Genomic DNA, 22,614 nt, shown 5'->3' on the forward strand with positions numbered 1-22,614 from the left:
GTGTGAACATGGTAGGCAAAAAGGCCTGTTTCTCTGCTTTACAACTTCATGATTTCAGCTGAAGGTTTATGATGTGCGATATTGCAGTGAGAAAGATCAAGAGGGAGCAATGACCCAGGCTTGTAAGAATATGAAAAATAGAAGTAGCAGCAGCCATCTGGTCCTTTGTACCTGTTTTGCCATTCAAGATCATGGCCGATTTTGTTCTTTAGTGCCACTCCCAGCAGAAGCACGGATGGATGACCAATATCACCATTGCTACCAGTGCATGAGCTCAGCCATGATCATATAGCACACACAAAGAGCTGGAAAAATATTAATTCAGTTTCTGCAAAATCTTAAATCAATTGACAGGACAAGTGAACCAAAATCAGTGTCTTCTATCAGTCCAACAGTCCTAGTATTAAGGCTTTAGTCACACAAACAATTCATGGGCAGGCCACATCATCCACATGCCAGACCAGTCTTATAAAATGAAGATTGTGCTAAGTTTTGTCACAAAGAGATTTCCAGGTGGAAAGAAAATATTTCAAGGATGTTCTCAAAGTATCCCTAAAACAAAATGTAAAAGCCTCACTGATTTATAGGAATCCCTGGCATGTGACATGTGACCACTCAAAATGGAGAAGAATCATCCAGAAAAGCACAAGGTTGCTACGATAGGGGCAAACAGACTAAATGCAAATACCAAGGGGGCACAACATGAGGATGAGGGAGGGCAAGCAAGGCAAGAAGTGCCCAATAATTGATGGGATACCTAGAGGGACCTAGGACTGAATGGGAACAGATTCCTGAAGAAAACACAGCAGGAAAATAGGGTGGTTGAAACAACACGAAGTACTTCAGTCTCACAATCCTGCACTAATCCCATATTTCTTCTCATCCAAGCCCTGAATGGCTGACCCCCTGGAGAGACAACATCCCTCTATCTACCTGGTCAAGCCCAGTAAGAATTTTTTGTGTTTCAAGAAAGATAACCTTTCCTCCTTGTGAACTCGAGAGCAGAAACTTGGTCTGCTTAACCTCTCCTCATGACAGACATCTCCATCCCAGGAATCAGTCTAATGACTCTTATTGCACCATCACAAGTACATCCTTCCTTGGGCAAGGAGACCAGACCAACACACAATATTTCAGGTGCAGTAAGAGGCCTTTATTCTTGGATTCAAATAATCTTGCCTTTCACATACAAGGATATCTAGGAACACCAACATTTTTCACTCTCTCCAATTTAAAAATTCTTCCCCCCCCCCACCAAGTGGATGACCTTGCACTTCTTCACATTATTCTCCATTTGCCATTTCGTCCCCCATTCACCCTACCCATCCATATCCCTCTGACATATCCACCTCACTGAACTCATCCAAATCATTGATATAGACTGAACTAGAGCTCCTGCACAGATCCCTGCAGAATCCATTAGGCCTCAACTTGAAATTCACCTATTTATTCCTAATGATTTTTTTTTTGTCCATTAAACAGTCCTCAATCCATGGCAGTATAGTAGCCCCAATGTCATGCATTCTAACTTTGTTTAACAATTTGTGTGGCACCTTAAAGACCTTCTGAAATCCAAATGTCTACCAGTTCTCTCTCATCCATTCTGCTAGTAATACCCTCAAAAGAAACTAACCGACTTGTCAAACATGATTTCCCCTAATTCATGTTGGCTCTGTGCAACCCTATTATTTTTTAAATGCTCTGTTACCATTTCCTCAATAATAGATTCTAACACGTTTCCTACCAACAATAAATAGTTAGGCTAACTATTCCCAATTTTCTTTTTCCCTCCTTTCTTAAACAACAGGATTATATGTGCTACCTTCCAACCTATGTGAACCATTCTAGAAAATCTTTCCAAAAATTGGGATGTAGGTCATCAGCTACTGGGGATTTTTCAACTAATTTTTCCTTTTTTAAACTAATGCTAGTTTCTTTGAGCTACACATTACTCTGCACTTGCTGTTCTCCACTATTCCCACAAGATTTTCCTGTCTCTTCCGTGAAGTTAGATACAAACTAATTATTCAATTTATCTATCATTTCCTTATTCGCTAGTATAGATTCTCCTGTCTCAGTCAGTGCAAGACCAACATCAGAGGACGAGGGAGATAGGCAAGGCAAGGGTTGTTTTCTTTGGAACAGGGAAAGCAACAGGAATATTTAATTGCTATGTACAAATTTCATAACAACTTGCTGCAAAGCGTGGTTAGTCTCAAATTCTCTACCCTTGAACAATGTAGAGGCTAGATCACTGGCATTATTTCTCAGTCATACATCACAGAAACAGATCCTTCACCCCAATGAGTCCACACCCATTTATGCTATTTAAACTAGATTCATTTTTGAAAGATCAGAGAACTGAGGCTTATAGGGAACTGGCCCAAAACAGACGAGGTCTGGGACAGATCAACCACGACCAGATCATATGGCAAGGCAGGCTTGACCGCTCCTATGTTCTTATGAGAGACTTAGATGGGGTGAATAGGAAGGACCCAATTTCCCTTAGTAGAATGGTTTAATAGCTAGATGCCATAGCTTTAAGATAATTGGTAAAAGGATTACAGGAGAGTTGAGGAAAATGTATTCACAGAATCTTTCAGCTCTTATGTTGGAGACCTGAAACACACTGTCTGGAAGTACGAGGTTAGGATTTGTTTCCAACATTTAAAAGTGTCTAGGAGAGCACTTGAAATTAGTTATTTGAAGAACAAACTGGATCAGTGTCCTGTCAGATCCAGTGTTTGACTGCGCATTTCGATCCTGATTGGTTAAAAGTACAACTGAAGACAAAATATACTAGTTCCTTCGAGAAGCTCTTCCGCAACTGGTTTAAGATCAGCGTAGGTTCAGAAAGGTTGCTTGGCCTCAAAATAAAAACAGGAAATGCTGGTACAACTCAGGTCAGGCTACATCAGACATCCAGTCATGAAATGTCAAATGTTTCTCTCTCCAGGGATGCTGCCTGACCCAAGTTGTTCCAGCTTTTCCTGCTTTTATTTTAGATTTTCAGCATCTATAGTTTTTTTCATTTTCCTTGCCAAGCTTGTGGATGGTGTAGAGATCCAAGGAAGAAAAATTCTTATCAGATAGCAGTTATGCTACAGGACAATGCCTAATTATTGGTCTGTAAGAGTCAATTGCATAGGCCATGTTCCAACAAGACTTTCTGTTAAGAGCTAAGCATCATAGTAAATTCAAGTTCTGGAATAATCCCACACATGGGTACAAACAGCCATTTTCCTGTAATTTCATACCTTGTGTGCAACCTTGTAACAAGTAAATGAGACAAAGAAAAAATGTATTTAAATAAGCAGCTTTAGTGCAGAGAGGTAAAGGCAAGCATCAGAAATTCAACATTCCAACTACTGAAACTGGATCTGCACCCATCTAATTTATGAAGTTCAAAACCAGTCCTGGAATCACAACAGGAACAATGCACAATTTCCTAGTTTATCTGGATGGTCCTGATGGAATTGTCAAAAGGCAGAACTTTTGATACTTAGTGACAGGAAATAGCCTAGCAAGATGCCCAATCCACAGTAGATGCCAGCCCCTCGAACAGAACTGGCTCTGAACTACAAGTTTAACTATACTTTAAAATATAATGCTAAAAATGGCAAAACTGCAAACTTTCAAATGTCTTGTTAACCCATTGGCTTCTTGAATAACAAGTACACTTTCCCAGCACAGTTAATAAAGTCAACATGTTAAAAGTTAGTGTATTCTATAAACATTAAGAGGCTTCTGCAACCTAGAGAAGCTAGCTCCTATATTTTCATGCATCTTCAGCCAGCAAAGCACCTAACAAGTATCTTCAAACAACAGCTTCTGTCAGTCCCTGGTTATACTCAAATTACATGGTATTTGTATTAAAATGGGCAACAGGCTCAGCCAGAGAGGAAAAAATACAATACCTCAAGTGTCGGGAGTTTATCGATGAACCACGATGAATCCAAGAACCCGAATGCCGGGTATCATTATTAGACTAGATACCTTAACATGCTTGTTTTTAAATAACCCTGTTGCTTCTGAATTTATTTACAACTGAGACCCCAATGCTGAATGGTTGATTAGTTCTGGCTTAAAGTTAATGTTCCACTCATGTTATCATTTAAATCTATTGCAATTCACGTCAATAGAGATCAATAGAAACAAAATTCCAAATCTGGCCATGTTCTGTTCAGTCTCAACTCAGATTTTACCAGATCATACAGCACAAAACAATCTGTCAGAGAAACTCATTGGGTCAAGCAGAGTGTGCGTGTGTGTGATGCATAATTCCTCCTCTTGCTCCACCCCAGAAGCTGCTCAACCCGGAGTTCCTCCAGCAACAAGAGACAAGAAATTCTGCAGATGGTGGAATCTAGAGCAACACACAAAAAGTGCTGGAGAAACTCAGTAGGTCAGGCAACATCTATGGAAGGAAATAAACAGTCGACCTTTCATCATGAGTCTTCAACCGTTTATTTCCCTGCATAGATGCTGCCTGATCTGCTGAGTTCCTCCAGCAGATTGTTTGTTGCTCCAGATTCCAGCATCTGCAGTCTATTGTGTCTCCATTTTACCAGATTGTACTCAGTTTACATTACCAGAAATAGACAAAGCCCAGGACTTCCAAGTGAAACAAATCTAATCAGGACAACTTGGAATCCCTTTGAATCTCTCAATAGAACATCTGTTAAATCACTTCGAATTGCTGCCCAATGTTGAATATTGTCCTTCTCGAAAGTGAGAAGTAATCCAATTAGCTCATCTTTGGGACCAGTCCTGTGGTATAGGTTATTTTACTGGTGACCAACTGCTAGGTCCAATTACAGCACAACTCAACCACTTGACAGTCTCTCTAGCAATCCTTATCCCATCAAGCCCAACTAGAGTTTGATTCAGGCACTACTCTTATAAAGAAATTAAAATCATACAGTACTTATCCTCCAGAGTGTAATCACTCTGATCCCAATATGGAACAAAATTTAAATGTGTGGGAAACACTTGCATCATTTCAATGACAACCTAAAACTCTGTGTATTCTCTACTTTTGCTCTCTGTCCCAATGTTAAGTGTTAAAATAAACTGTGGTACAAAAGGAATGGTGCCACAGACCAATAAATTTCTTCAGGTCTCCTTCACAGACAAAAACTGAAGATGAGTACATCACATTCAAGTTGGGATACGCTGTTACCTCAGTAACATTATCCTGTAATGTACAGGTACTCAAGTGAGGCAGACTGCATGGTAGGAATAACACTGAGGAATACCTTAGTATCTATAAAATTTACACAAAATACATTGGTCAATCCAAAATAAATACAGAATTAACAATACCGGTTACATCCATACCTCATCTTGATAGCTGCCTCTATAGGCTTTTTCCAGGCTTGAATCCAAGAAATTCAAGCTGAATTTGTTAATAGGAGGTTTGGAGAAATATTCATCCATTAGTCTGTAAATAAGGAAAAAGTCAAATCTAAGTTAATGCCAATAAGGCAAAAATGCATAACTTATATTTTGAATGTGTAATAAGAGACTAAAAAGGGGAATGGCTGAAATGCCATTTTAAGAATAAAGAACAAACACAATTATAAACTACCTGTTGTGCAGTTTAGATGCTCACAAAATGCTCCAAAATCAAAGAATTATAGCTGTAGTTGAAGTCAGCTGCAAATAAGCCTTGTTCATAACAGCTACTGAATTCTAGTGCTTCTTTTATATGAGTGCATACCCCTGACCAGCCAAACTAAACTCAAAGCAGTGCCGCATTGTCACAGGTTGTGCCAACCTGTTTAATCCCATAACCTTCAAGAGTGCACTACCACAGGACCAAGTTGCAGTGAGTGGATTTCCCAAAAATGCAACCATAATTGCTGGCATCCTTTATTTGGATGTGTTGATGGCATGGTGAGGAAGGGTTGGCTATTCTAGGTTTGGGTGGTGGGGGGTGTGACTTGGAGAAATGCAGCTTTAACAAAACTCAGGAAACTTACACTGTCCAGGACAAGGTGGATAGTAAGTTATGCCTTCCACTGTGGCTACAGTGAACAACTGCAAAATGCTGTGCAGCAACTCACCAAGACTTCTCATCAGCTTTTAAAAGGATATGAACGAAACACATGGGACCCAACTGCAAGTTCTCTAGCATGTGTTACGGACTCAGTGAAAGTCCCTTTAAGATAGAGTGTGTGTGTGTATGTGTGTGTGGGGCGTGCTTACGTCAATAGAAGATAAAGGACGTAATGACGTTGTTGAAGAAGTCAGAAGGAGAGAGAGAGAGAGAAGGGAGAGAGACACCAGCCTGCTTGTTTTCTCTATCGATGGATGAGAAACAATAACTGTGTTTGCCACTGAAATCCATGTATGGAAGTTGGAAGTAATCCGGTGGAGTTCACTTTGTTGCTGACCTGTAGAAGGAAACAGGTATTTGTGTGTGGACGACCACGATTCGGATGCTTTTCGGGGTGAGGAAGTCACTACCGAGTAAACACTGGAGTGTCATTTGGGTTCCATCATGGAACATTTGGATTTCGTATTTACTCTCTCTATGTTTCTCTACATCTACGTCTTATCTTCAGACAACGGTGGTTGTTGAAGAAGCCCTTGCTCATGTTTCACCTTAGGGCTTGCGGAACTGAACTTTAAGAACCATTCCTGAACTTGGAGTTTGGGACTTTGTCACACACACACACACACACACACACGAAGAGTTTAGTTTTGGGGTTAACGTTCGAGGTTTAACATTTTTGAATTCTAACATACTAACATTTTTACTTTTATTTTACGTATTATCATAAGTAGTGATTAATAAAATAGTTTTTAACACTCAATCATGCTCAGTGTGTTTCTTTTGTTGCTGGTTCGTGACACATGTTGTATACTATCCCAGTTGCATGGCTATCTGGAGCTCCCGGTTGCTTGCCATTTAATTCCCCTCCCCATTCCCACACCGACCTGTCTGCCCCTGGCCTACTCCACTGCCAGGGTAAGGCTGAATGCAAACTAGAGGTACAGCCCCTCATATTCTGCCTGGATAGTCTATAACACAACAGCATGAACATCGAATTCTCCAATTTCATGTAACCTGCTCCCCTGTTCCATTTCTCTCTCCTCCTACACACCCCTGTTCCTTTCCCCTCCTCCACATACTCCATCTGCCCATCACCCACACAATTCTCCCACTGGTTCTCTTCCCCCTTACTGTTCCCATTTGCCCACCCTACCTCTCTTACTTGGTTCCATGCTCCACCTTCCTTTCCTATCACATTCCATCATCTGCAGCCCTTTGTAGTCTCTAACCATCTTCCAGCCTCTCTCACTGTTTCCACTCTTCCCTCCTCCATCTGCCTATCACCCCTCCTCACCTGGATCCACCTACTGCTTACCAACTCTTGCTCAACCCTTTCCCCTCACCTCTTTATACTGGCTAGCTCCCCTCTATCTTTCAGTCTAGATAAGGGTCTCAACCCAAAATGTCAACTGTCCATTTCCCCCCACAGATGCTGCAAGCCCCACTGAGTTCCTCCAGCAGTTTATTTTTATGAAATTCCAATTTGGAAATATGTCAGCATTCCTCATCTCATTGGATCTAAACACAAACTACATAGCCAATGATGTACTGTTGAATCATTTTCACCAGAAGATGTCAGCAGTTCATTGTGGCAGCTGACAGCCATCTAGGTTCAATTAGGGATGGCAATAAAGCCCAGTCTTGCCAGCAATGCCCACATCCTGAAAGAGACAAACTCAATGCAGTTGAAAATCTCTGCAACTTTCTAACGCTGGAGTAAAAAAAACAGAACTTTGGGGGAAATAGTCTTGCCTTGTTGAAAGCATGTATGGCAAAAATTTAAGGTTTTCTCCAAAGTTAAAACTGAAAGATAATTTGGCATTTACATAGCCATAGTGAACATAACAGGTTAATGGCTCAAAGGCAAACATGCTACCAACAGAATTCTGGATAACATGGCAATCAGGAAACATTTTTATTTTAACGAGGGTGACTGGAACAATCTTAAGATCATAGACACATAGCAAATCAATTTTGCTTTTAAATAAAGCACAATTTCTTCAGCTAACTAGTCACTTATCTGTTCTTTAAAAGAATATGAGACCATATTCCACTTTCACACAATTGTTTCTCCACGTGCCTTAACTCGTTTTGATCTGTGGCCATTTATTTAGAAACCCTAATGATGAATTATGGTCTCTAAACTGTATTATTTTAGTCATATTCCTGCACAATAAGACAAACCAGGGCCAAACATATCGAAGAGCAAATGAGCTGAGAATACAATTCAACAAAAACTTAAAAGAAAATTACAGTAACTGTGGTGAAGGAATGGTGGAAAACTGAAGTTTTATTTCCAATTGATAAGCCAATCATTTTGGAGATTCTAACTTTGATGGGGATTCAGTTAAGGGTTCTTGATAAATTAAAGTTATGAGGTTGGGGATACGGGGGACAGGAATACAGAGCTGAGATCACAATCAGATCAGCCATGATTTTATGAAATGATGGAGCAGCCTATTCTTGCTATCAGTTTATATTTTGCATGATTTCACACAGGACTCCAAGTGCAACTTAGATGCTTCAGGGATGATTGATGTCAGTTATTTACAATAGCTGAGCCCCACTTTAATGTCTTTAATGTGGCAAAACATTCCAGGATGCTTCACAGGAGCATTACTAATTTTGATACCAAGCTATGAGAAACAAAGACAGATAACCAAAACCTTCATCAAATGAATAGATTCAGGGGCATCACAAGTCGCTATGTTGCAGCTGTATAAAACTTTGGTTAGGCCACATTTGAAGTATTGTGTGCCGTTTTGTTCGCTGCATTACAGGAAGGATGTGGAGACTTGAGAGGGTACAGAAGAGATTTAGCAGGATGTTGCTTGAGTATTAAATACAAGGATGTTGAGGGACAAGCTGATATAAAATTATGAGAGGCATAGATAGGGTAGATAACTAGAGTCTTTTACCGGGGTGGAAACGTCAAATACTAGAGGGCAGAGATTAAACTAATTGCATCTGCCTGCACATGGTCCTTATCCCTCTATTCCCTGCTTGATCATGTGTCTTTCTAAAGGCCTTAAACCTACAGTGCAGTGGGACTGAAGTCACATATGATAAGGTTAGCAAGTTTCATTCCCTAAAAGTACATTAATTAAATCAATGGATCATTACTTTAAATTTTCTCACCGTCATGGGAAGGATTTGAACTTGTGAATCTGGATCCTACTTCTGGATTGTTTATCAGTAACAATACCAATGCGGCCATACTGTGCTCCATCAGGCAATTATTCACCGCTCAGTCTTTAACTTGGTTCTTTTTATAGCTCTGAATAGTTCATCATTTATCGGCCAAACTTAAATGCCCCCAAGGAAGTGGTGATGAGCCAGCTTCTCAAACTAATGCAGTCCTTCTAGTGAAGGCACGTCTACAATGCTGCCAGGGAGGGAGTTTTAGGACTTGGATCCAGTTATAGAACATAGAGCAGTATAATGGAGGAACACACCCTTTGGCTCACCATGTCTTCATCGACCACAATGCCAATTTAAACTTTCATTTAAACATTTAAACTTCTTCCATGATCTGTATCCCTCTATTCCCTGCCTGTTCACATGTCCAGCTAAATGCCTCTTAAACGTGGCTATCATACCTGCTTCTACCACCTCCTGACACCATGTTCCAGGCACCTACCACTGTGCAAAACAGAAAACTTGCCTTGTATATCTCCTTTAAACTTTTCCCCTCTTACCTTAAATCTATGGTCTCTAGCATTTGACATTTCCACCCTGGGAAAACTGTCTACCTACCCAATCTAAGCCTCTCACAATTTTATATACTTCTACCAGGTCATCCCTCAGCCTCCAATGCTGAAGAGAAGAAAATCCAAGTTTGTCCAACCTATCCTTGTAGCTAATACTCTCCAATCCAGGCAACATCCTGGTGAACCTCTTCTGCACCCTCTCCAAAGCCTCCACATCTTTCCTGTTATATGGTGACCAGAACTACACACAAACTTCAAATGTGGCCTGACCAAAGTTTTATACAACTGCAACATGACTTCCTGACTTTTATACTCAACACCCTGACCAAAGGTGGCAAAAATTCTGTATGCCTTCTTTACCACCCTATCTACTTATGTTGTCACTTTCAGGGAACTATGGACTTGCACCCCGAGATCCCTCTGTACATCAATGCTCTTAAGGATCCTGCCATTTACTCTATACGTTCCTCTTAAATTTAACCTCCCAAAGTAAAACACCTCGCGCTTGTCCAGATTAAACTCCATTTGCCATTTCTCTGCCCACATTTCCAACTGGTCTATACCCTGTTGATTCCTTTGACAATCTTCCATGCTATCATGCAATTTGCAAAGTTAATCCGACCACCTACATTTTCATTCAAATCCTGAATATAAATTACAAACAACAGAGGTCCCAGTACTGATCTTTGCAGAACATCACAGGTCACAGACCTCCAGTCAGAAATGGACCCCTCCAATACTACCCTCTGTCTACTATGACCAAGCCAATTTTGTGCTCAACTTACCAACTCATCATGGATCCCATGCAACTTCTGGACTAGTCTACCATGATAGACCTTGTCAAATGCTTTAATAAAGTTCATGTAGACAACATCCACTCCTCACCCTCCATTGTCTTCGTTATTTCCTCAAAACCACTCAAATTTGAGAGACAGGATCTCCCCTGCACAAAGCTATGCTGACTATCCCTAGACAGGCCATGCTTTTCCAAATGCAAATAAATCCTATCACTTTAACTTACCCATCACTGATGCAAGGCCACTGGCCTAAAAATGTTCTGGTTTGTCCCTGTTGCTCTTCTTAAAGGAAGAACATTGGCTTCTAGCATCTCACCCATAGCTAAAGAGGATACGAAGATCTCTGTCAAGACCCCAGCAATTTCCTCCCTTACTTCCCTCAGTATCCTGGAATAGATCCCATCAGGCCTTGAAGATCCACTTTAAGTTTTTAAAGATACCCAAAACCTCACCCACCTCCTCTGGCTTCACACACAAATCCCCTCTGTCCTTGAGTGGTCCTACCCTTTCAGTAGCTACCGTCTTGCTCCTAGTACATGTATAGAGTGCCTTGGGAGTCTCCTTAATCCTACTTGTCAACAAATTCATAGCCCCTTTCAGCCCTCCTAATTTTTTGTGCAGTTCTTTCCTGCTTCCTTTATATTCTTCAAGGGCCTTGCCTGATTGCACCTTACAAAAGCTTCATTTTTCTTTTTGACTAAACTTATAATCTCTCTCATCATAAGGTTCCCGAACCTTGCCATCCTTATCTTTCAACCTCACAGGAATGTGCTGGTCCTAAACTCTAATCAACTGGCCTTTTAAAAAAACTCCCTCATGTCAGATGTTGATTTATCCTCAGCCAGCTCTGCCACTGAAACTTCAATCACCTGACCAGGCTCATTTCCCAATAAAGTGTAGTGCAACAAGCTGCTGTAATGTATTTCCAAGTCACAATGGTATGCAGATGGGAAGGAACATGCAATTGGTGATACCATGAGCTTGCTACCCTTGTTCTTTTGCTTTGGAAATCCTGCTGGAGTAGCACAGATGGTGTATTCCATAGATGTATGCATTGCTGCCATGGTATGCCAATGGAAGGGGAATTGGATTACCTATCAAATAGGCTGCCTTGTGCTAGATGATGCCAGGCTTTTAGAGTGTAGTTGGAGCTGCACTCATTTAGGCAAGTGAACTCTTGACTTGTGCCTTGTAGTTGGTGGAAAGGCATCAGAATGTCTAGAATTTAATCACTCACCACAGAATAGCCAGCCTCTCACTGGCCCAACTGAATTTCTGGTCATTGGTGATTTGGTAATGGTGGAGCAGATGGCTAGGTTCTCTCCTGCACCAATTTTACTTACTACCTACCAGCCCATGCCTGACCATTGGTTTGGTCCTGCTACATACAGATACTGATAGCTTCATTTACTGAGGAATTGCAATTGGAATCAAGCATTGTGCAGTCAGTGAACATCCCTCTTTGGACCTCTTGATGGAAGAAAGGTCATTGATGCAACAGCTGCAGATGGATGGGCCAAGGACAGTGGCCTGAGCTAATGTCCTGCAGCTGGCACCATGACAATCACAATCAGAACCATCTTCCTTCACGTGGGATGTGACTCCAATCATTGGAGATCCCCCCTCCCCCTGACTCTATGCCTATGAGTTTCAGATTTACCAGAGCTTCTTGATGTCATACTTGGTCAAACAATGAATTGATGTCATAGGCAGTCACTTTTACATTGCCTTGAATTCAGACTTTTGGACCAAGGTTGTGATGAGGTCTGGAGCCAAGTGCCTGACAAAATCCAAACTGTATTGGAGAATGGTTCATTGGTCAGTAAGTGCTACCTGTTAGAATGTGTTGACAACATGTTCTATCACTTTGCTGATGTCCAAGAACAGACTGATGTTGTAATAACTAGTTGGAATGGATTTGGACAGGATGTACCTTCCTCTTCACTTGTTCCATTTACAAACTGGTGACTGATCACGAGCGACAGATTATTGTTTTAAGCAGCAGCAGAGTGTGTTATTTTGAACATCTCACATGGAAACAAAGTGTGATGGTTCCTAATCTGTTTGGCATTTTCATGGCTTTCTACCTTGTGCCTGTTTGGAATTTCAGATTCTATTTGCAGCATTATACTCAAATTATAAGCAAAACGTTTTTGAAAGAATTTAATAATGTTGGGACGGGGACAACTGATATTCAGAATGCATATGGGTTGAATTAATATTTCTGGAGAAGTGGAAAATGACGACAAAGATTATGGAAGACAGCAACAAAATTGGCCAAGGCAAGATGGTTGGGTAAAATGATTAGAGTCATACAGCACAGAAAAAGGCCCTTTGGTACATACGTCCAAGCTGATCAAGGTGTATATTCAAACTAATCCCGTTTCCAGCATTTGGCCCTTATCCCTCTAAAATTTTGGCATTCATATACCTATCCACATACTTCTTAAATGTATATAATGTACCTGCCTCAACCACTTCCTCTGGCAGCTGGTCCCACATATCTACCACCTGCTGTGTAAAATAAAAAGTTGCCCCTCAGCTTCTTACTAAACCTTTCACCTTAAAACTATGTCCTCTAGTTTTCAATTCCCCAACCCTGGAGAAAAAAGACTGCTCACCCTATCAATACCTCTCATGATTTTATATACTTCTACAAGATCACGCCTTAGTCTCCTACACTCCATGGAGTAAAGGCCCAACCGGTCTAACCTCTCCCTATAACCCAGTCCCTTGAGCCCTGGCAACATCCTTATCTTTCCAGTTTAATCACATTCTTCCTATAACAGGGTGACCAAAACTGAACACAATACTCCAAGTGTGGCCTCACCGACGTCTTGTACAACTGCAACATAACTCCTAACTTCTATATTCATTTTATTTTTTTTTACTTTATTTATACAGCACATAACAGGCCCTTCTGGCCCAACGAACCCAGGCTGCCCAATTACACCCACGTTAACTTACTAACCTGTACATCTTTGGAATGTGGGAGGAAACCAGAGCACCCGGAGAAAACCCATAGTCACAGGGAGAATGTACAAACTCCTTGCAGACAGCAGTGGGAATTGAACAAATGCTGGCGCTGTAATAGCATTACGCTAACCGCTATGCTACCATGCCACCCAATGCCCTGACTGATGAAGCCTTCTTCACTACCCTCTCTACCTGTGACTCCATTTTAAGGCAACTATGCACCTGTACACCAAGATCCCTGTTATTGGTCACACTGAATGTCAGAACTCTGAGGTTTACAGTAAAACTCCAATGATCTGGTATCTGATTGTTTGAAAAGCCTGACAGTCTGGCATCTGACTCACTCATTAGTTCAGGATGTGAGCCGGGAGACCGGAGTGCAAGTGAAGTGTGCAACCAGGCTTCGGGGTTCCGGGGTGTAGCAGGGGCCAGATTGTGGACTAGGCAGGTGACTGGAGCCAGGGTTGGGGTCTGAAAAACAGGCAGGTTTATGACTGGAGCACTTGTATAATTTCCCACTTCCTTTAAACTCACCAGGTTCACTGAAAAAAATTATACTACTGTGAAATAGAAATAGATTGGGTCCAGAAAATCTGCTAGTCCAGCACTACCAAAGTTCCAAGGGTGCCTGATTATCAGAGTTTTACTGCAGAGGGTTTATGTCAGTTGAGCATAAGCTATCCAACCAGCTGATAGTGTTTTCAAGAAAATGTAGCTGAAAGTGTAAATGTCAGAAGTTTTCAAAATGCAGGTTTCCACGGAAGTGCTGTAAAGGATTTGCTACAAATATCAGCATCCTACCTTTGGCTATCAGTTTATTTTGCAGGTAATATCACTGGTTACAGGCAGTTTATATAGTACAAACTGGAAATTACTACAAAATAACCAAATGCAGCCTGGTCCATCCTGATCTCCATCTTATCTTAATTCCAATATTCACCTTGGTTCAATAACATTTAATCCCTTTGTCAAACAAAACTTACCTATCTTCTTTAATGACACTGACAAACTGAGCATCCGTTTTTTCCCGGATCTGTTTGGAGCGTAGTGGAAGCAGTCCATCCAGCTGCCTCTCACTTTGCAGCATCTCAAACAGTGATGTCTGGCTGTTGTTTAGCTTCTCTTCCTCTGGAGGACTTAACAGGCCATTTTGGGCCTTTAGACTTTGCCCTGCTGACGATGCCTACATGAGAGAGAAAGGGTTCTGTGAAATCACACCAGAATAGGGATCCTTAAACATCAACTTCTAGAGCTTAATTTCTTGCACTACACAGCAAATGCAGCCAATGCACAACATGGGAAAACAACAACACTTCAAGTGTATTTAAGAAAATAATGTCTTCTATATGTTGCCATTAATGCCATTAGGAAATCTAAATCACCTGTATCAATGCAGCTCAAGAGGAAAACAGTCAAAATTGAAATATCTGCATCTTTAAAATGGAAGTGGTGATCTTAAATAAAATTCACAGCACAGAAACAGACCATATGGCTCAACTGGTCCATGGTTTTTAAATGTCATAACTTCCCTAACCCAACCTTACAAGCATATGGTTCTAGTCTTTGCTCCATTATGTACTATCTAGCTTCTTTATTCATGTATTATATTGCAAACCGTAAAAAGTCTAAGACATCATATAACATACACCTGGAGCAGTGTGGCAATACATTATGGCCCCAGCTCAATCTCAGTTTGCAAATTATGACTGAATACAAAACCTAAAAGAAACACATATTTCAGATAAATTTTTGTTTTATAAAAATATAAGATTGCAAGCCATAGCATGCTTTGACATTTGACATTACACCCACTCTGGATTGGTACCTTAGCATTTTTCCGTTCATCTTGACAACCATTCTGCACTGTGTTTTCCTCTGTGCTGGCATCAGATCCAGACACCAGCAAGGCACTACAGGAAGGACACGTAGACTAGAAAAGAAAATCCAGAATGTAGGTTAGAAGGTCTATCCTTACAAAAGGTTTCAAATATCCTGCAACATCCAAATTCCACTGTGTCCCATCTGAGTATAACTTATTCAGTTAGTGAATGCATAACGAACAATCAACACTCACTAATTAGGACCATATATTTTTGAAATGAATATTACAGGTTTTTGCATTCTTCACTTCAATAGTCTGATCAGAAAATTCAGTGCTTAGTTGATCCCAGATGCTGAGTGCTACAATTGGCTTCAATTGCACTTGGCTAGGAAGGAAGGAAAAATTATCATCCAGGGTCTCTGCTACTTAATACCTCCACCCTCTAGAGTGGAGGGCAATCCTCTATCTCTATGCTTGAATAGCATGATGACACTCACCGTCCAGGCTCACACATGAAGATGGCATCTCCCTTCCCAGCGTCCTTCTGTTACCAGCTTACATTACAAACACTCCTCACACTGCAAGCACACAGATTTTAGTAGAGTCAGGGGACTGTCCTACAGTTTAATTCAACACACAAAGCAAGGTTTGACAGGAGGAAGCAGAGTATTAGCTTCCACTCTGTACTAATGAATTGCACAAACCTTACAGCAGTGTAAAAACAGCATGTTCTTCATGTATAAATTACCAGCTCAACTATAATAGATACATCTGTAAGCCACAGTGAATACATTCAATGGGAACAATTGAGCTTTTCATTTTACTGCACTAGAGAAAGCAGCACCATGCATCCAAGTTGAAGTATATCCACACCATGGTGATGTTTTACTCAAGTATTGTCTTCATCATTCTTTACAAGTTTAGTCACTGGACCACAAAGGTAAAGAAATTCACTAGGTATCAAATCTATGCTTTAGAACTTTGCTACCTTTATTATACACATGATTTCTGTGCTGGAGCCAGCAGCAAGTATTGCGCTGGATTCCAATCGCAAGCTCATTGACTGAAGTAACTGCATTAAAAGCCGAGCTCCAATCTAGACTAAGTGGAATGCATTCCAAATGGATTTGGGTTTTCAGAGGAAGTACTTTGTACACCACATAGCTACGGAATACAAACAGACATGAAGCGTTTCATTTGCACCAATGTGAGCTTGAACAACTGCATTTAATTCCAGAAAGGATATACCTTAAACCACTAAGAAGTGACAGGTGCTTTATCTAGTTATATTATTGAAATTTTAATTATTTTGTGTCAGATACATTGGACAATTTGTCCAGTGTTCAAAGCAATTGATTCTTTGTTTTAAAAAAATGATGTACATATTTTTGCATTTCACTTGAAAGCAGCAACCACTCAACAGCAAATCAGAATGTGCAACAAAAACAGCTTCAACAGTGTGCATGATTGAAACTAGGTGTAGAACAGGAAACACTGTTGCTGTCAATGTCTGCAATCTCCAAAACCAAATGAGTCTCAGAAAACACAGCCCAAGGATTGATACAGGATGCAGTCCACCTATTTGCAAATATCCCATTGATTAATAGTACATCTACGAGGTCCAAGGCGGGTCCAATCCTTTGAGATACCCAGAGTTTCAGAATGTTGGAAGCTACATCAGTACATTCTGTATGCCATGACATTTCTACATTTACACACATTATTTCAATGCAGTCCTAAAAAAAACATAATAAAATGGCTTTGTTGTTATACTGAGACAGCAGGGAAGTCAGTTCACAAGATTGGTTAATCTCAGTCTGTTTCCTTCTCATATTTAACTCTGAGATGATGATAATACAGAGGAACCTTCGGGTACAAGTCCAGAGATCCTGGACAATGGCAGTACACACGGACAGGGTGGTGGAGCCATAGCAGGAAATACAAGGGCAGAGGTGTTACATTACAAATTTATTCACCATTGGTTTGGCCTTATTTGGAGTATTGTGTGGCTCCAATGCACAGGATCACAAAGGCTGATAGACTCAACCAGCTCCATCATAGGCAAACCCTCCCCACCATTAAGGACATCTTCAAGAGGTGGTGCCTCAAGGTGGCAGCATCTATCACCAAGGACCCTCACCATCCAGGATATGCCCTTTTCTCATTACTACTATCGGGGAGGAGATACAGGAGCCTGAAGGCCCACACTCAACAATTCAGTAACAGCTTCTTTCCTTCCACCATCAGATTTCTGAACGGTCCATGAACACTAACTCGTTATTCCTTTTTTAAATTTATTTTTGTAATTTATAGTAATTTTATATCTCTGCACTGTACGATTGCCGCAAAACAATAAATTTCACGACACACATGTCAGTGAATCTGATTCTGAGTGCAGTTTTGGTTGCCACACTATAGGAAGGATGTGACTGTGCTAGAGAGGGGTCAGAGGAGATTCACCAGGATGTTGAGTATTGAAGAATTTCAGTTATAAAGCGAATGGATAGGCTGGATTAGTTTTTTTCTGGAGCAGAGGCAGCCAAGGGGTGAAGGTAAAAAGGTATACAAAATTATGAAGGAGATAGAAATGGTAGATGGCAAAAATCTTTTCCCCTTGGTGGGTTTTTCTTTACAACAGGGCAGCATAGGTACAAGGTGAGAGATGGGTTTATAGGTGACCCGAGGGGAATTATTCCACCCCCACCCCTCCCACAGAGTGCTTGGAATCTGGATCTTGCTGCTTGTGATGGTGGAGGAGGCTGGTATAGGGGAAGGTGGGTGCCCTATATTTGATAAAGGGCAACTTCTCCTTTAGCTCCACTTACTTCCTCCAGATCAAAGGTGTAGCTACAGGAACTCCCACGGTACCATTACACGATTTTTTTGTGGGATATGTGGAATAGACTTCGTTTCAGTCCTATTGGGGACCCCCTCCCTCCCCAACATTTTGGAGTACGTGATGACTGCATTGGTGCTGCTTCCTGCAGTCATACAGAACTCAAAAATTTTATTACCTTTATTGCCAGCTTCTCAAGATTTAAGATGCTTCTAGACAAACACATGAATCACCAAGGCATAGGAGGCTACATACCAAATGAGGGTAAAGGAGAACAGTTCAGGTAAGTCCAGTGATTAGCATGGGCATGGTCAGCTGAAGGGCCTGTTTCTGTGCTGTGTTACTGTCTTTATAACTTCAGCTAATGCCTTCAAAATACTCTATCCAAATAAAGAGGTTGAAACTGGGTTCAAACGATTGAGACACAAGAGATTGCAGCTGCTGTAACCTGGAGCAAATAAAACTGCTGAAGGAACCCAGCAGGTCAGGCAGCATATGTGGAGGCAGAGGGATGATCGACATTTTAGATCAGGACTGCATGAATGACAGACATTATTTCACTCCAAGTTCAAAAGTGAGTGCTTTCATGCCAAGCCAATATTTGATATAGGGATTATGCTTGATTATTCTCACCAGGATGACTTCACTTTACAAAAGGTTTTTAAAGTTTCAGTTTCTAAGTTCATAATTAGATGAGAGAACCTTGTGAAATGTAACATTATTTTAATACCAATTAGTTTCTTTAATCTGTAAAATATGTTTGTTGTTTAAAAAGTTGTGTAACAAATCAATACTATAAAAAGTATTGAGTGTCTAATTTAAAATACAAGGGGGTTATTCTAAATTAACTGCTACTGCCCTCAACAAAATCTGTGTGGGACAACATGAACCATGGTCCTTGATGGCTATTCACAACATCACGAAAAGGGACCAAACCTAACTTAATCTTCCTCAAAACTTTATTTTGTATGAGAGAAAAATTAAAGAAAAAATTGACCAGTTTTTGGAAGGCGCAAATGCTTGCTAACAGTTTTAAAATGCCAGTAATCTGCTGTATTCCCATTTACTTGCAAAAGAGGTATTAAAAATCAAAATACAGCTGGTAGAGTTATTCCAGTTAACAGCCAATGGGAATGCAACTCCCAACACTCTTTGGTCCCCTTCTCAGATGATACACAGCATACAAATTTTCAGTTGAAACAAGACTCAACAGAATTCTGGAAAAATTAGTACTAGTTGAACACTTTATAGCAATTGGGCTTGACATCTCACATGAAATACCACATAAGGTCACAAAATATGTACCACCCAATTATCTGTGGGATTCTTGAATGCTTCAGTTTTAATGTAGTTTAGCACAATGTGATTAAAACTTACATTTATGGTAATAAACTTACAAATACAAAATTCTGTATTTGATTTAAGTAAAAATTAGGTTAACACCTGAATGTTGCTGCCAAGTCAGCTGTTCCAGGTTCAAGCACTTTACAGGATGAGAATACAAATGCAGGCTGACACACCAATTCAGTACTGGATTGTAGATAAGATTTTAAATTATGACCTCTGCTGCCTATTGGGGTAAATGTTGAGCATCTTGTACTTTGTTGAAGAGGCTCTTGACCTGGTCAACATTCATGAAACACCAAATACTCCAAAAGATTCTCTATAGATGCACATCCTCCTGGCTGAACTCATTCTTACAATGAGCAACATCTTCTTCAACTCCACTTACCTTCTCCATGTCAAAGGTGTAACCATAGGAACTCCCATGGTATCAAGCTACAGCTGCCCTTTTTTTTTGTGGGATACAGAATGAGCATTGTTTCAGTCCTACTCGGGAACCCCTCCTGAGTGCCTTGGTACTACTACCTGCAGTCATACAAAACTCAAAAATTTCATTCCTTTTGCTACCAATTTTCATCCTGTTCTTACCTTTATGTGGTCTATGTCTGACTCTTCCCCGCCACTCCTGGATCTGTGTTCATCTCAGAGATAGATTAGTGACATACATCCATTACGAGCCTAGAGACTCCTTTAGCTACCTCAACTATACTTCCTCACAATCCTGAGAGGACTGTAATGCCATTCCTCTCCCTCCACCTCTTTTTTCATTTGTATATTCTGGCCTGTTCAGCATCAATATCACCCAAACTTCACAACATTAGCAACACGTTACACAGACAAAGGAGTTTAGCTGTCCAATCAATCCATCATTGCACACCATAACTGACATTGCCTTGTCCCCCGCACCCCCATTACTTAGACTAACTTGCTTTCTCTCTCTGTTCCGATGAAGGGTCTTCAACCTGAAGAGTAATGACTGGTTTCTTTCCACAGACATCACTTTACAGGCTGTGTTATGACTTGATAGAGGTGTACAAGGTGATAAGAGGCATAGATTGAGTTGACAGAGACTTTGTCCCAGGGCAACAATGGCTAACACAAGGGGACATAATTTTAAGGTAATCAGAGGAATATATAAGGGGGATGTCAGGGACAAATTGTGTGGGTTTTTTTTTTACACAGAGAGTGGTGGGTGTGTGGAATGCACTGCCGGCAGAGGTTGTGGGGGCAGATACATTAGGGACATTTAAGAGACGCTGAGATAGACATACGAATGATAGAGAAATGGGGGGCTATGTGGGAGGGAAGGGTTAGATAGATCTAAGAGCAGGATAAAATGTCAGCACAACATTGTGGGCTGAAGGGCCTGTACAGTGCTGTAATGTTCTGTGTTCTGTGAATGATAGAGAAATGGGGGTATATGGGAGAGGGAAGGGTTAGACCGATCTTGGAGCAGGATAAAACGTTGGGACAACATTGTGGGCCAAAGGGCCTGCACTGTGCTGTAGTGTTCCATGTTCTTCCAATATTTCTGTTTTTGTTTCAGATTCGAGCACCTTCAGTTTTATTTGTTTTCCAATTCATTCTCCCAGTTCCTCCATCTCCATTGTATTTGTTCCATTGTAATTTCCATCTGCCTCAACAAGATTCTATCACCAGACACATCTTCCCCTCCCCCTCCAGCATTTTCAAGAGGATAGATATATTGTATATCCAACTCCTTTACAAGTCAGTTGAATTTAAATCAGCACTGTAAATCTATTCCAACAACTATCCCATGGACAGGGAATGTTCAATTTTGCTCATAATTTGTGAATTTTGAATGAGCATCTTCACCTCTTGCTCTCATTGTCCAAGTTAAATCATTTGCTTTTGGCAGCAGTATTCAATGCATTTCACTCAGAAAATCCTTACAAGCATCTCCACAATATTTATTCCTGCAAAGTTAAGTTGTCATTTGGGCCAATCACAATACAAATCAATGACCAGGAATTATTCCAGTTATTCACCTCCAAACAATTTCTATATCCAATGTGCCCATATCTTTTTCTTTATTATTCTAATCCATCCTGATGCAGGACTTTGACCTGAAATGTTGACAATTCCTTCCCCACCAGAAATGTTGCTCAGCTGAGTTCCTCCAGTAGTTTGGTTTTTTGCATTAGATTCCAGTCTCTCATCTCTTTTTATTGGGATGCCCCTAACACTAATCTGGAAGCTGTCAGCACATTGCTCTCATCTACTCCTTCCTCTCTTATCCTCAATTCAACCTCTCTTCTGCCTTGACTCCAAGGCTCCACAGTAGGGTTTGATTTTACTGGTTATTGCTTCAGTTGACAAAATGACAGTCATCTAGCAACATGCTTTGTTAAAGAGCATTGGGACTGAAACATTTATATACGAAATGCAATACAATATTGTGAATGCAGTAAACAAAATAATAAAATTAATATTTGATGGGGCTGAAGGATTAATGGGTCAAATTTATTACTTATTATCTCAAGGAATATTCAAACTCCAGATAAATGGCCAACACAGCTGTGCAAAGTATAATTCTAAAAGGTCAAATTTTATTATGAATTCAAAAAGAAAATGCTAGAAATGGGTCAAATGTGGAGATAAACAGAACATTTCAGGTTGACGACCTTTTGTTAGAACTGGAAAAATTCAGATAAAAGGAATGCTTCAAGTTGCTGAGGAAGAGGGGTAGTGAGAATAAAGGGAATGTCCACATTAAGGTAGAGACTACAAGAAAACACAAAATACAGATTGGTGTCAGCTGAGAGAGGCTGGCTGCTAACCAGTCTGGAGAAAATGTAAATAGATGTAACAGAGGAGAGACATAAAAGCAAATGATGCCGAAACCATGATATATGGAAAACAGCAGTTGCTGGAAAGCAGGAATAACAGGGAATTTTGAGAAAGACAGGTCAGGTAGCATCTGTGGGGAGAGAAAAGCATCAACTTACATTATAGCTGGGCAGGGTTTAAAATGCAAAAACACTGCAGATGCTGGAAATTCAAAGAACTGAATATTCTGGAAACACTCAGCAGGCTGGGCAGCATCC

At 40.6% G+C, this 22,614-nt stretch overlaps 1 protein-coding gene across 2 annotated transcripts in view; it reads right to left on the minus strand.

Moving 5' to 3' along the window:
- adcy9 (adenylate cyclase 9) overlaps positions 1-22,614 on the minus strand; it is a 111,829-nt gene that overhangs the window by 22,495 nt on the left and 66,720 nt on the right. For both annotated transcript variants that reach the window (XM_052022104.1, XM_052022103.1), the window contains exons 3-5: positions 15,370-15,474; positions 14,528-14,727; positions 5,341-5,443 (exon numbers count right to left, since the gene is read on the minus strand). In XM_052022104.1, the coding sequence (XP_051878064.1) occupies positions 5,341-5,443; positions 14,528-14,727; positions 15,370-15,474 (408 nt within the window). The remainder of the gene's footprint in view (positions 1-5,340; positions 5,444-14,527; positions 14,728-15,369; positions 15,475-22,614) is intronic.

The sequence above is a fragment of the Pristis pectinata genome, chromosome 8 (genome assembly GCF_009764475.1).
Source record: "Pristis pectinata isolate sPriPec2 chromosome 8, sPriPec2.1.pri, whole genome shotgun sequence".
Classification (NCBI taxonomy): domain Eukaryota; kingdom Metazoa; phylum Chordata; class Chondrichthyes; order Rhinopristiformes; family Pristidae; genus Pristis; species Pristis pectinata.